At 39.0% G+C, this 14,342-nt stretch overlaps 1 protein-coding gene across 3 annotated transcripts; it reads left to right on the top strand.

The window, feature by feature from the left end:
* The first annotated feature begins 495 nt into the window (after positions 1–495).
* On the top strand, positions 496–3,629 carry polr2m (RNA polymerase II subunit M). Of its 3 annotated transcripts, none has more exons than XM_020714265.3 (5): positions 496–636; positions 722–875; positions 1,608–2,141; positions 2,257–2,479; positions 3,111–3,629. In XM_020714265.3, the coding sequence occupies exons 2-5, from the start codon at positions 769–771 to the stop codon at positions 3,252–3,254; spliced, it is 1,008 nt and encodes a 335-aa protein (XP_020569924.1). In that variant the 5' UTR covers positions 496–636; positions 722–768; the 3' UTR covers positions 3,255–3,629. The 3 variants fall into 3 exon arrangements, with proteins under 3 accessions (XP_020569924.1, XP_078800629.1, XP_078800631.1); XM_078944503.1 differs by having other exon boundaries at positions 508–643; XM_078944505.1 differs by having other exon boundaries at positions 573–595.
* The last annotated feature ends 10,713 nt before the right edge of the window (positions 3,630–14,342 follow it).

Below are 14,342 nucleotides of genomic sequence, written 5' to 3'. Positions count from 1 at the left end.
TGGTCACTTATTGAAAAAAAAAAACTAGAGTTAGCCAATTTGACCCGAATGAAATATTATGGATTAAATTGGATTATAAAACCATTTTAAATAATGTAGTTGGAGAAAAAAATAAATAAATTATTTTGTGGGCACCACTGGTGCTGTGACGTGCTTCATGCAATCAATGACGAGTCATGGTATTTGTCACAGTAATCTGAGTAAAAGATAACTTCAATAAAATGGTTAAGTAAGACATATGGTTACTATTTCCTCTAAAACACTTAAAATGATATGTGATTGAATCTTTTGTCATTTTCCCACAAAACTGGAGATTGTAATTACTTGATTCATTGTTTCTTGCTCTCCTAGATTTTTCACCTTGCGATAATATCGGTTGGAAATTTAGTTTTTTTGTACAACTGAAATTGAATTTACTGTATTGGGAAATTCTCCTCATGATCGTTTTTGGTAGTCGTGACCACCTTTGGCCAGCAGAGGGCAGCAAATTACATGTGTTATTCCAACGGCCAACGAGCTGCAGTACAGTGATCTGTACAGTAGAGGGAGAAAGAGCGTCACAGCAGACGTTGAATTTCCGCAGAAGAAGAAGAAGGTCCCACTTTGAAATGTTGTCATGAGTGGAACTCAAAGAAGGTTTCACGTAGAGCGGATTGTTTTATTAGTAAATTGTTTCTAGTGTTTTTGTCGTATAGTTTTAAAGTCAAATTTTAATCTACAGTTCGTTGTGTGGGAATGGCTGCAGTTGGAAGCGGGTAGCCATCAGTAATGTCGTGGACCGATCAGCGTCAGGGGAAGGTTGGAGACCTGAGGAACCAGAGCAGAGAAGAACTGCAGGAGCTGCTGCTGCGACAGGAAAAAATCCTCTCCAATAAGTGAGTCTGGCCTTTTATTAGACGACAAAAGAGACATTTTCCTGTAGTTTTTTTTTATTTGTTTAATGACCATAGTATATTAGCAGTTAAAAATAGTTACAACACATTCGGTTCCATCATGTTAACGTTATACCAACTGTTAAGAAATTAAAAGTAAAACCTGCACATTTTAAAATGCCCACTTTGGGCTTTAACCGAATGTTTTATATTCCAGATGCTACATGTTCGTTTATATTGTTTATTCTTAGTCATCTTTTAACTTTTAATAACAAAAAGTTACTCCCAAAGACAAATGTTTTGCTCGAAAAATGTCCCTTTTCAACAGTGAATGTAATCATAGCAAGAGGATTATGTTAGAGTCCCCCTCTGATCATCTGGATCCAGTCTCCTACAAGTGGATGCATCATGGCGTGGAGGAGGAGGGGGCTTGTGGCCTGCCGACTGTAGCTTCTACATCACAACAAGATTTTTTTCATGTATATGTCCTCTATCCTGAGAAAAATGCCACAAGAACACGTTAAAAACCGAATTTTCATTGCAGTGGGCCTCGAGGTTGCATCAAAATAGCTAGGAATGTATCATAAACCATATCAACTGATGCTTATTGTGTTGTGTATAAATCACAGATTAAGTTGTTGTTTGTTTTAGAAAAAGAGGCAGAGATGTGATAAATGCCATGTGACATAACTGCTCGATGAGTTCTTTACAAGATGATTGTTTGTTGTTTTTTAGGAGGTTATTACAGACTCTTCCAGACAAAGGGAAAAAAATTCAAGATTTTGCAGACAACGTGCGTCTCGCCATTGAACAGCGCATCGAAGAGGAGAGGAGGCGAGATTTACTGTCTGCTACAAGGAGCGATTTACAATCCAAGTACCAGCAAGCTTTCAGTTCGCAACAACGTGGAGTCACCTCATCAGCACCTTCATACCAAAATGAGGAAGGAGAGGACTCACGAGGAACGGAAAGCACACCTGATTTAGCACCAACGAAGAAAGATGCCACTTTAGAAAAACAAATGGACACATCTGCTGCCGAACCCTCTGTTAAATCTGAAGAGATAAAAGAAAGTGAGCTAGTGGAAGCCCTGGACAGGGTCCAGGTATCCGAGTCCAATACTGGAAAGTCCAAAGAAGCCTTTAACAGCAAAGCAACAACCAATTACTTTCTCCAAAAGCAAACACCAAAGAAGCCTCACTATATTGCTGTCCTGAATAGAGGAGAGTCCTCTTTACATGCCATCAGGCAAAAATTCAAACCAAATCAGTAAGTTACTTTATTTCTTTCAAAACTTTGATATATTATTTGCATTTATGTCTGTTTTATTAGGGATAAACATCTGGATTCCTTGAAAATCAAAATGTTTTAACCCTCTTTTCAGGCTGCTCAACAGAAGTGACGTTTCAACGTCAGGATCCTCGTCACCAGGTGAGCCCTCTGGAGATGCATCGCCGCTGTCCGCTCAGGCCAGGAGGGAGCAGGACAAGAAACACCTGGATGATGTCACTGCGGCCAAACTCCCTCCTCTTCATCACAATCCTGCCCAACTCCTGACCCTTGAAGAGTCCGCTGCCTTACTTGTAGAACACACCAGAAAGCAGCAGGTTAGTGTGACTGAAACCTCTCACACACATCAATATGACTCGCCATTTAAAATGGCTGTGAAGTGTTGAGAGGGCTTCATCACTGATGTCTATCATTTTGGGCTTGTTGTGGACCACTCAGAAGATTTTCTAACAATGCACAGTTGCTACTGTGGAGGTTTTCATATATGTGCAGGACTGATGGTAATATAGGTGTCATTATTTGCCCACAGGGGCATTTTCATAAATTCTTTTTTATTATTTTGTTAAAATGGTCTCAAAACAAAATGTTATTATCTGCCATTGCACAAAAGCACACATTGACAAATGTTATGCAGGTTTGAATAAAAAACTGAAAATAAAAGTGAATAAATTGGTTCAAAGTAAAATAAAAATCTTAGTGAAATGTGTTTTTAATGAATCACTGACTACATCATTTGATGTTTGTTTCATTTTGGTTTTTCATAGTTGTCATTTTCCCTTAAGAACTCCAGAGGGCAGTATTCAGACACTGACTTTACATGCAGACCAATACCTGTAAATGCAAGAGTCAAATCATCTTATTATTATTAGTCATATTTCAGTGTTTATTGCTCTCTTTATGCACTTTTTCCTATTGTTTTTTTTCTTCAAATCTTGTGTATGATTGTAGGAGTTGCAGGCCAAGCTGGCAGCCCAGAAACTGTCTGAGGGACTAAAAATGTCGGTGGGGGGCTACAACCCTGACGGCGGCTCCATGGGCGCCTACAGAGAGGTGCACGATGAAGAAGCACAGCTTTCCTCAGAGGAGGACTGATCCTGGAGGACCAGCTGAGGAAACCGTTGGCCCTTTGGCTCAAAGATGCTTTGGACCTCACTATGTGGAGCTCTCATGCATCTTAGCATGAAGGAGATGTGGATAGACTGAGCTTAGCAAACTAAATGTTAAGTTAGGATGATGGATCTGTTTAGCTCAGGTCTTCTCAAGTTCTGTCAAGATAACAGCTTCAGCTGATCCAGAGTCTGTGAGGTTAAATCCTAAATTGGTTTTCTAAGTTGAAGTTTTCTTTTAAAATTAAAAAAATGCACTTCAAGTTGATCAGCAGGTGGAACTGACTTTTTTGGGACATTGTGACTGTTTACAGCTGTACCAGCAGACGTAAGCTGAATAAAAACATCTGACTTTGTGAAAGTTAGAGTTTATATGACAACATTACTGACTGACAACTACATCAAGCAACACTCACCAAACAGCATTTTACAAACCCTTTTTCATTTGTAAACATGAACTCTATAGCACATGTTTGGCTGATTGCAGTAACATTTTGGAGTAAACGGGGTTCATACTTTAAACCTGAAGCACTGCTGCATAAATCACCTTCAGGTTGCAATCGTGTGTCTTAATCCTGCCAATCTTTTTTCGTTACGGAAACTGTAAATTTGACGGAAATATGATAAAGGGAGAAATGGGAAGATTCTGCATTGTGAGTGAGCTCAAAAAGGTTCTTGGTTGGAATCCCAGATGAGTCCTTTCTGTGTGGAGGTGCATGCATTGTTTTTCCTTTTGTCCACCCATGTGGACTTACCTTTGCCTGAAGATAGCTGGGACATGTGTCAGGGCATGTGTGGCAGGTATAGATGATAATCTGATAGATTAAAGATTAGGCCAGAAGCTGTTGGTTTGCATCTGATGTTCTAGTGCTTCAAGTTTGCAAACAGTCTATTTGCTTTGAACGTGCATTAATTATTCACTGCCTTGCACTAGTGACCTGTCCAGGGTGTACCCCACCTTCGACCATTAGTAGCAGGGATAGGCTCCAGCGGCCTCATGACCCTCAGGGGTTTTAGTGGGTTCAGAAAATGGTTAGGATGAGTGTTGCGTACAACAGCAAAAAAAATCATTTTGTTTCATCATTTGTTTAAAAATTAAACTGTCTTAATTTTAACAACGTTTTCTTTTTAACTAATTGCACATTTCTTATACTAGTAAAATTTCAAAGTGTTGCCATTTTCCCATTTCTGAATGAAGAAAATTCCGAAGAGCTGCTCTTGCAAAATGTACCCGTGATTTGGTCTATTCAGGTGAAATAACTATTTTCAGTTGTAAATACAAAATGACCACATAGTCTTATGTAGTTGACTTTTTATCTTCAAGTTTTAGTTTTCTTTAAGTTTAAAATGAAGCTGTAAAGAGGTATGGGAACCACTTTCCAATGAAGCTGTGGTCATCTCTAGGAACTGATCATCTCCGAACCTGTGAGATGTTATCAGACAAGAATCCGTCATATGCTTGGTGAGATTAATGGAGGGTAGTGAGTTATAAAGTCTTGATGGCTCAGACATCTGGACTGCATTTGGACCGTGTTGTTGCTGGGAATGGCAGGCGATGACGGGACAGCGGCAAGCTAAAGCAACAGAGCACATGCCATTCCTCAACCCTGCTAATATAGAGTAGATAAGGAGTGTCAGCCACTTGAAGGAACTTTCTAAACTGTGGCCTCCAGCTCTCACAGAGGAGCGCAGGGCGTCTTCATTTCAACAGCCCAATTCTAGAGTTTTGATTAGGGGGAAATTGGGCGCTGGGGCACCTATTTAGGGGAAATGAGGGTGAGTTCATGTAGGTCACAGCCTAGCGGTAGATGCCCTTTGATAACCTTTCGTAATTGTTTCTGAGGCGTTGGTGGAAGATGTTTTAGAGTTGTGGGGGGAGAAATAACCCAACACAGATCTGATTGCTGTGTATTTAGACACTGCAGCTGATGGGCTCCAGAGAGGCCCAGGGGTGACGTCCAATAACAAATACTTGAGCACGATCCACAGAGGATCCTCATTGTTCTGGGATTAATTACAGCCTACCTAGTTTACATAAATGCAAACTGTTCTCAATTGTCGGGCACATATTTGCTGCAGTTCTTTTCTTGGTTTCTTGGTATCAAATGTGGATGTTGTTTGGGGGGAAAAAAACAAGCACATGGGTCAAAGGCTTTTCTTTCACGCTCTACAGTGATAAGGAGGTTATTTATACTTAGGCTCAAATCCCATACCCCTTGACTCGGATTAATAGGGTCCTCGTGAAGTAGTCTGCAAGTGATTTGCTCCAACTCCAAGTCCAAAATCGCACGTCCTGCGGGAGTAGAAATAATTTGCTGTTTGGGAGTGGAAAGTGGAATGTGATTTCAAAACTGCTTCTTCAAAGACCAGTCAGCTCAGTCTTAAATTAGATATACAGTATGATGTATAGACTGGCGTTAAACATGAGTTAGACCCTAAGCAGAATGATTTGATTATGTCTGCCAGGTTACAAAGTCTGAGGTCATGCTTTTTCCATACTCTGCTTTTGTCATACTTTTTCAAGGTGCATGAGGAGATGAAATAATGCAAAGCGCAGCAGCTTTCTGCGATATGGTTACAGCCCATCTTCCATCCCAATTTGAAACCGGTTTTCCCTCCTCTCACATTATAGAAACTCGTCCAGTGAAGTCAGTTTGCGTTAGCCGAGCCATGCCATGCAAGCATGCCATGCAACCTCAAGCATGTATGGAAGCAGGCATTTGTGGTTCTTCCAGGTTCGGCTTTGATCACATCTCTTTCTAGATTTACTGAGTTAAGATGATTCTCCTAAAGACCCATTCTGAAGAAAATTGTGTTTTGGGTGTTTTTTACATGTTCTTGTAACATTTTCCCAATTTTTGATAAAGTCCTGCCACTCTGCAGAAACTATGTGCTAAAAAAACGACACAGTTTTTGGATTTTGGCTAAAAACTGCATAATTATAGTTAAAAGACCACTGGGGACGCTTTTAAAAGATCAAATGATGATTGGAATTGGACTTTAACCATCATAAGTCAGCATGACCTGGAACAAATATTTTTGGTTAAGAGAAAGCCTTTTCCTCAAGTGTGAAAGTGGAACTAGTGTTTCAAATGCAAATGTGATCAACTTGGAAAAACAGCTAAAGTGTGACTTTGCTGGGTTACTTGTGGGTGTGTTTTCGACGAGGTAAGTAAATACTTTCCTGACAGAAGTGAGGTGCTGAGGTCTCCAGTTATCTCACCATGAAACGTGTGTGCGTGTGTGTGTGTGTGTGTGTGACAGGAAGCCTGCTCATAGTTCATTTCATGGCTGCTGGCTGCCTGAAGAAGCATGATATGTGACTGCAGCACTCTTGAGGGTCCTGCAGCTGTCTCACTGGGAATGTGGACAGAAAAATATTCCCCTACTGGTGGGTTAATCTGCTGAAGGGGGATGGAGGTGTCTGAAAGTGAGTGCTGGTTGTAAAACACAGTCAAAGGATGATTTATTGCAGTTTTTCCTTCTTAAGACTGTTTTACTCTGTTTCTTTCCCCAACGTTCACTTGACACGGCTGGCTCTCTGCACGTGAATGCGGCTGAGTGCAGCATTTCCTTCTTGTCTGTTCAATGTGGCTCGCAGACTCTCTACACAATCTGTGGAGCACAGAGAAGCCTGTAAATTAAAGAGATATTACAGAAATCGTCTGCATGCTGGTTTGAATCTTTGTTTTTTTCTTTTCCTAACTCCTCCTCTCAAAGATCTGAACACAGGTTGCTTTTTTTTTTTTTTTTTTTTTAGTAAACGTCAACAGTAAAATCTCCAATATGAACCTGAAATGAAAAAGAGTCAATTTTATTTTAAAAAAAGAAATAAAATTTAGATTTTGAAGTAAAGGATTGTGTAGCTGAAAAGCAAACATTACTGATTTGAAAGCAGGAATATAAAAAAACAATTGAATGACTAAACCTAAAGAAAACATGGGAAAGCCAATGTTTTTTTGTTGCACCTTATGTACTGGACATAATAGAAATTCCAAGTGTCTTGCAGGGAGACAAAAAAGCTTTGGCAGCACCCGATGAATAAGCAAAAACTAAAATTTTATCTTAAAATTAAAAAGAGAAGACAGATATGTTGAGGGTGGTGCTGCATGTTAAATACTAGCAAAGTTTTGGATTTGGATTTAAATGAGGACAACGTCAAGTTACAGTGGAGAACTGGCTTCATTCAAGCTCAATTTAGCAGCTACAACCGGTTCTGATTCAAAGTTCTGGCAGAACCCGCCTGCATTTGTGTTCCATGAGGAGACTGAAAAGGGTTTTAACCCTTGTTCTATCCTAGGCACGTTAACATTGGGAGTGGGGTCATCTGGACCCCACTAGACAGTGCGCTGACCCTTTTTCTTCAATAATTTTTCATCTTCACTGGTGTCTGTGGATTACATGAAATCCACTTCACCTTTATCCACCTTTACCATGGTAGGGATAAGACGTCAATGGTCATCTTGACCCTATAGGGTAGCACAAAGGTAAAGCATGAGAGCAATAGAGATTCATAAATATTCAGGATCACTTTAAAATCAATTGATATTTATAATAAACAATGAAACAGAATTTTGAAAAATTTAGGATATTGAATAGAAAAACTAGGTTTTAGAATCTAAAATGTAAGGTGGAGGATTCCACAGGACTGAGCACTCTAGTGGTCACCAGAGGTTTACAGAACCGTTGTTACAGTAATTAGAATTATTTTCTCTGCTCACCTGTTGGATTCTAATTTAGTTTGGGTTCCTATCGTTACAAATATTTCTGTTTTTGTCAGTCCCCCTTCAATAAATCAGTGATTTTTAGTAATTTGGTATCATACCTTTTTTGTTTTTCATTTGGGTTTCTTCCACATTCTTTAATTTAGATTAAGGTTTTTTCATTAAATAATTGAAATTCCTGCCATATCTTCACCAGCCACTCTTCACCAGTGAAAAGTTCTCTGCAGTTTTTTTCTATGCTGTGTTTTCTAGTGGTCACCGCTGTAGTCCAGGACGTGCAAACACATAATCCTGTTGCCCACAACCTGTCCACTCTGACAGGGCCTCATGGGGACGCCCTGAATGGGCGCCATCAATGTGAAATCGTCCTTCTAACTTGATTTTTCCTTTGTTTCTGCATGACTGCATCTGCTTCTAATTACCAGTGTTGTAAAATGTACTTCTATATTTTTTTATTATGCACACTCCAGTTTTGATTATGATACAAAGTTAGGTCATTATTTTTCCACCACAGTTTTTCTTTCACAGTGAAACGGTTTAATGTGAGAGACGTTAAACAGTCCACAGAGTTTCTGTAACATAAGAATGTCACAACACAAGCCCTGTGTTTCCTTTTCCTTGGAACAATGTTTACAGTTCGAAAGCCATAAAACCCGCCACAAATGGAAAATGCATGGTTTAGCTGTAATGAGTTATCCTTGTGTAGTTGTGTCTTTTGCGGCAGATGTGTTTATTTTTGCTCCTGACAGTAGTGTTTGCATGTCAGCACTGGATGGCAGCAGTGCATCTTTGGCCTTATAAGATGAGCAGTTTTATTATTGTTTTCTTATTTAATCATGTGTATTTAAGAAAATTATCGTTATACTTGCACAAGATGCAGGTTAGATGTTAACAATTTGTCATAGAAGGTTTTTTTTGTGGTAATTCAGCTCTGGGGACCCTTCATTTTCTTAATGATGTCTGTGGATTTTGAAACTTGCCATCGTTTCTGAGGTAAAGTTTAACAGATAGCATTTTTTTTAAAAGAGATAAAGTCACTTTTTGATTTCCACAAGTCCCCTTGCAGGTGATGTATGCAGGTCAGGCTGCAGCATTGTACTTTGCTTGAAGCCACGTCCCCCCATGAGACTGTACAAATATGATGCAAATACATCTGTGCTTGACAGCACTCCCACAAATTCTGCTCGGTTAAGTACGCATAACAATCCAAAGCGGGTGAAGAGAGAGGGAGGGGGGATAAGAAAAGAGGGGTGAAATAGGTTGGGGCCTGCAATGCATGGTGTGGGCCAAGAAGCTGCCAGCATCCCAGGCGCTCCATGTCTGTCCTGGCACGGCGTTGAGCGGGCTGCTTTGGGGCCTGTCAAAAGCTCATCACGCCAAGGAAGCTGTCTCTGTGGGGCTGCTGTGGGGGTGCCAGGGCACGGCAGGAGGGGGGAAGAAACCAGAGACCCTGCCTGGCAGCTTGTTCATAATGAGGAAGGAAATTCTTATTGTTTTTGTAACAACAACCTTGTGAGACTTTTTTCACTTTTAAAGCAGATTCTCTTGAATTCTTGGCTTTGCTCTCCTGATCTTGTATCTTTTAGAGTTCATCTTAAATAAACTCCTCCATTGTACGTTTCCCATGTGGACCTTGATGGGCCACATGGTCCGACTTTCTTTATTAAGTGTTTTCTGATAAATTTGGAACGTTTGAAAAACTGTTGATTATCTGAGCATATTTTACTCAACAGAACTTCTTTGTTGAAACATTACGAGTGGGTAATGTCACTCTTAGCAGTCAGGCAGTATACCAGATTGTTAAAATGTAATTTTCTTGGCTGCAGAGGTTTGTGACATAAATCTTAGGCTTTCCAAAAACAAAAGGTCGGCCAAAACAAAGGAGTATTCTTTTATTTCTACTTTTTTTTTAAACATACTTGAGTGAAACCCTACAGTTCGTTATGAGAACCCAAAAAAACACTAAAAGTGTGGTGCAAGTTTAATTCTTGGAAATGTTGAGGAATTAATTTGAAATTTTACAACAGCGGTTATCATTTTTTTATGCTGTAAGTGTAGAACAGTTGTGTGTGCGCTGGAAATGAGTGAGAGTCAAGCCTTTATCTAATATAACTGCAGCATGTCAGCTCTGTACAACTTTCTGGGAGGAAAGTTTTTATTTGTTCACAAATCCCACGTTCATAAAGCCTGTATTGAATGTAATAATGGGGCCAGGGTCATAAGTGTTTCAGGAATGGTAAGTGCGCACATTGCAAAATTAAAAACAAAACACTAAAATGCTCTTCAGTCCAACAATTATGGGGCCTCCATATGGAGCAGTTGGCTCCTTAATGTGCTGTAATGTTGCGACCATTCCAGGCCCGGGGGCCAGGTGTTTTTGATTGCAGTAATGCATGTTGGCGCTCACCCTCCACAGAAAGGCTCCTTGAAAAGGTTTGTATGGGCAGATGAGTTTGTCTGGGAATGATAGGCCCAGACTGTTTTCCTTCTCTTATTTATTGATGTTTTGTTATATGACAGACACATAGACCACCACACCCAGCAAATACATTCCAGCTGAAAAGTTTGGAGTAAACACCTTTCAGACTTGGAAGCAGTTGTTATTCTCAAGGAGACACCAACCCAGGTGAGTGACAGACAGACAGACAGACAGACAGACAGACAGGCAGACAGGCAGACAGACACAACATTTCCTTTTTTATCCCATCAAAAACAGACCACACTTATAGTTCAGAAATGAAGCTGATGTCTAATTTTCTTTTTAAACTTACCTCTTGCTGGTTCAGAACATCTAAGATATTTAGTAAAATAATAGCTTAAAAATGTATGTTGAAATTTGCAAACAGATGGAAGAAAATCTTTTGACAATATCTTTCAGGTAAAGCTTTTTGTTTGGCCCCTGTGACTTGCCTTCATGCATATGGTACTAAATCTGAGCATCATTCAGTATCTGTTGAAACAACTGGAATTAAAACTGAATTGGAAGACTATGTGCACAACAAATGTTGACGCATACAGTACAACATCTGTGCCAGATTCAGTTTATGAGTATAAAGGAGAAGATACCTCAGTGGAAAAAGCAATATTTTAAATTCAAAGGCAAAAATCTCAGCATCTTCAAAACGACTTGAACAAACACTTTTAATAATTTTCTGTCCCTGCAGCAGTTCATGTTCAGGGTCCCTCAAGAATGAACAAAAGATGTTCTTGTTACTGAAACAAGAAAGGCAGTGGCTCAGGTGGTTGAGCGGGTCGTCCAATGATCAAAGGGTCGGCGGTTCAATCCCCGCTCCCATCAGCCAAATGTTGTTGTGTCCTTGGACAAGACACTTCACCCTCCTTGCCTCCACTGGTGTGTGAATTTGCACGAATGTCCCAGTGATGGTCAGAGGGGCCGTAGGCGCAAAATGGCAGGCACGCCTCTGTCAGTCTGCCCCAGGGCAGCTGTGGCTACATGAGTAGCTTACCATCACCAAATATGAATGAGGAGTGAATGAATAATGGACACAATGTAAGCGCTTTGAGCGTCTGGAAAAGCGCAGAAAAATTCAATCCATTATTATTATTATTGTTATTAAACTGATGGGACAAAGCGTTGTATAGAAAATAGGGGTGTAACCATTCATTTTCACAACGATTTGATTCAAAATTTGTGTTTGATGATGTCAAACACAAATACCAACCTTAGACATTTGACAGATTATGGACCCTTTTTTATTTTATTTCACAGCATTACCTTATTATAAAAATAATTTAAAAAATGCTTAATCAATTATTGAATATAGTTAAATTAATTGATTTCTAATTGTATTACTTCACTTGATCCAACAATTGATTCATGATTTTTCCTAATGAAACATAATTTGCACATATTTTTAACTTTTAAATACTTGTTCAATTTTTGCTATGAAGATTTTTGAAACAGCGTTTTGTCTATTTTACTGATATAGTATTATTTTTTTAATTATATACATGATTTTTATAATGAACATAATCTGCATATATTTTAGATAACTGATCTGCATTTGCCATGTTGATTTCTAAAATAGTTATTTTTTTACATAATAATTTAAACTGTCACTGTATCCTTGGGCAAGACACTTCACCCTCCCTGCCTCCATTGTTGCTCCACTGGTGTGTGAATACGTGTGAATGTCCTGGTGATGGTCAGAGGCCGGAGGCGCAAACTGGTAGCCACGTCTCTGTCAGCCTGCCCCAGGGCAGCTGTGGCTGTCCTGGGGCCCTGCCCTGGCTACATGAGTAGCTGACAACCACCAAGTATTAATGAATAATGGATATACATTGTAAGCACTCTGAGCATCTGGGAGCACAGATAAAACCAATCCGTTATTATTATAGTCAATGTTGATACATTTTGAATGATCCCATTGGATCTGATTCACTGACCTAAAAATCGATCCAGAACATCTTTAGCCAAAAATTTAACCAGCGTTACCTGCATACTGAACAGTGCTGGTGAAGTTTCCCTGACTCCTTGAATTTCTTGCAAGATAATCAGGTGTAAATTAAATATGTGTACAAACAAACAAGTAAACAAGAATTGATGAAAAATGCATTCAAATTTTAGTTTCAAAAAGTTCAGCCCACTCAAAAAATACAAACTAAACATTTTTAGAGCATTCTACCACACGCCTTTGCTTAATTCAAAGTGTTTCCACACATTGAACTGTAATGACGGCTTGATCATTTACCCTGCCTCAAATAGCACCCAAATGGTATTTTTCAATATCAATGTAATCAATCTATTTAATTTTGAAATATAAATATTTACAATATAATAATATGATGGTATAGGTCAACTCCATTAACATTTTGCCTCAGCAGATTGATCTGGTTGGATCGTAGGAATGTAGATGTAATTGGATTAATTTTTAAACTTCTAATAGAAAATACAAAGTTTGAACCATTTTTGAGTCAGTGTTGGGTTGCATGGTGATGTGGTGGTCAGCACAGCGACATCCTTTCTGTGTGGAGTTTGCATGTTCTCCTCGTACCTGTGTGGGTTTTCTCCGGGCACTCCAACTTCCTCTTACAGTCCAATAAACGTGCTTCATTGGTTGATTGGTGACTAAATTGTCACTAGGTGTGTGTGAGACTGTCTTTTCTAGGAGTTGCCACAGAGAAGAAGTTTGCATTATGGTAAATGGTGCATATTTATATTGCGCTTTTCTGCTGTCCTTAGAAGCCCTAGAGCGCTTTGCTGTCACAGTCCTATTGACCCGCATGCTCACACACATTTACACATGACCGATTATTTATGGTATTTAGATTTTGAAACCTCAATATAATGCACATTAATGTATGATTTTGTTCTCCATATGAACGTACCCACTTTACTGAAATGGATCATTCATTCCCATTCTTTTGATTTCTAGAAGAAACTGTCCTATTCAAAATACTTAGTTTTTTTTTTAATGCCCTTCTAAATCAATCCCAAACAAAACTATCCATAAAGCACCAATTTATTGCAGTTACTGCTTTAAAAACATCAAATTACAAGAAATCCTTAAGTACCAGTAAGCAAATACTCCAAATATTTGTATCCTTTGATATTTACTTCATTTAAGTAAAAAGGAATTTTGAAAGCTAAAGTTAAACCAGCTTAAAATCTAAGAGAGCTTGTGATAAAAGTTAAAATATTGGACTTCCAAAAAAGATCTAATGAAAAAGGCAGGCAGGTATTTACCTTATACACTATTCAGGTGATTTCATAAACCTAGAATCATCTGATGGGTTAAAAATCCTAAATCTCTTGACTAAACTGTAAAAATGACTGACACAAAGACCATGGCATGACAAAAAACGATTACTATTTCTAATTTAGAAAAACTTTTTACTCCTGATCTTTCAACAGGTGCTTTTCATCTGTGTTAGCCAAAGTGTTGCCTTTAAGGTCTGACGCATGCTGGGAAAAAGTAGTTAACAGAAAATGACAAAGCTTTGTAATCACGTTTACAATTTTCATACAAATGCTTCAAAGGTAGCTCCCTGTTTGATGTGGTCTGCCCATTTTCTTCTTGTTTCTCTACACCCCATTCACAAGGCTGATTAGTCATTCTCTATTTCTGACTAATGTGTTTCCCAAACTTTGAAAAAATGTTTTAGCCGCAGATGTAGTTTAGTTTGATTCACTTTTAAAGTTCATAACTATTCTCTTTCAATAATACAAATCTTTTTGTCTGATAATGATGGACATGTTAATGCTAGATGCATGTTAATCTGTAAAAGACTGTTAAACAGCTGCATTCATATTCTAAACCTGTTTTGTCCCTTTCAGGGTCAGGGGGCTGCCAGAGCCTATCCCGGCCACTCGTGGGCGAAGGTAGGGG

The sequence above is a fragment of the Oryzias latipes genome, chromosome 3, assembly GCF_053564925.1.
Source record: "Oryzias latipes strain Hd-rR chromosome 3, Olatipes_Hd-rR_3.1".
NCBI classification, from domain to species: domain Eukaryota; kingdom Metazoa; phylum Chordata; class Actinopteri; order Beloniformes; family Adrianichthyidae; genus Oryzias; species Oryzias latipes.
The sequence above is the reverse complement of the archived record's forward strand: the minus strand, read 5'-3'. Positions and strand labels throughout refer to the sequence as shown.

Bases quoted from the DNA above. Each gene is read 5' to 3' on its own strand.
- polr2m (XM_020714265.3), top strand. From the start codon at position 769: ATGTCGTGGACCGATCAGCGTCAGGGGAAGGTTGGAGACCTGAGGAAC. The intron at 876-1,607 runs GTGAGTCTGGCC...GTTGTTTTTTAG, and splicing joins GAAAAAATCCTCTCCAATAA to GAGGTTATTACAGACTCTTC. The intron at 2,480-3,110 runs GTTAGTGTGACT...GTATGATTGTAG, and splicing joins AACACACCAGAAAGCAGCAG to GAGTTGCAGGCCAAGCTGGC.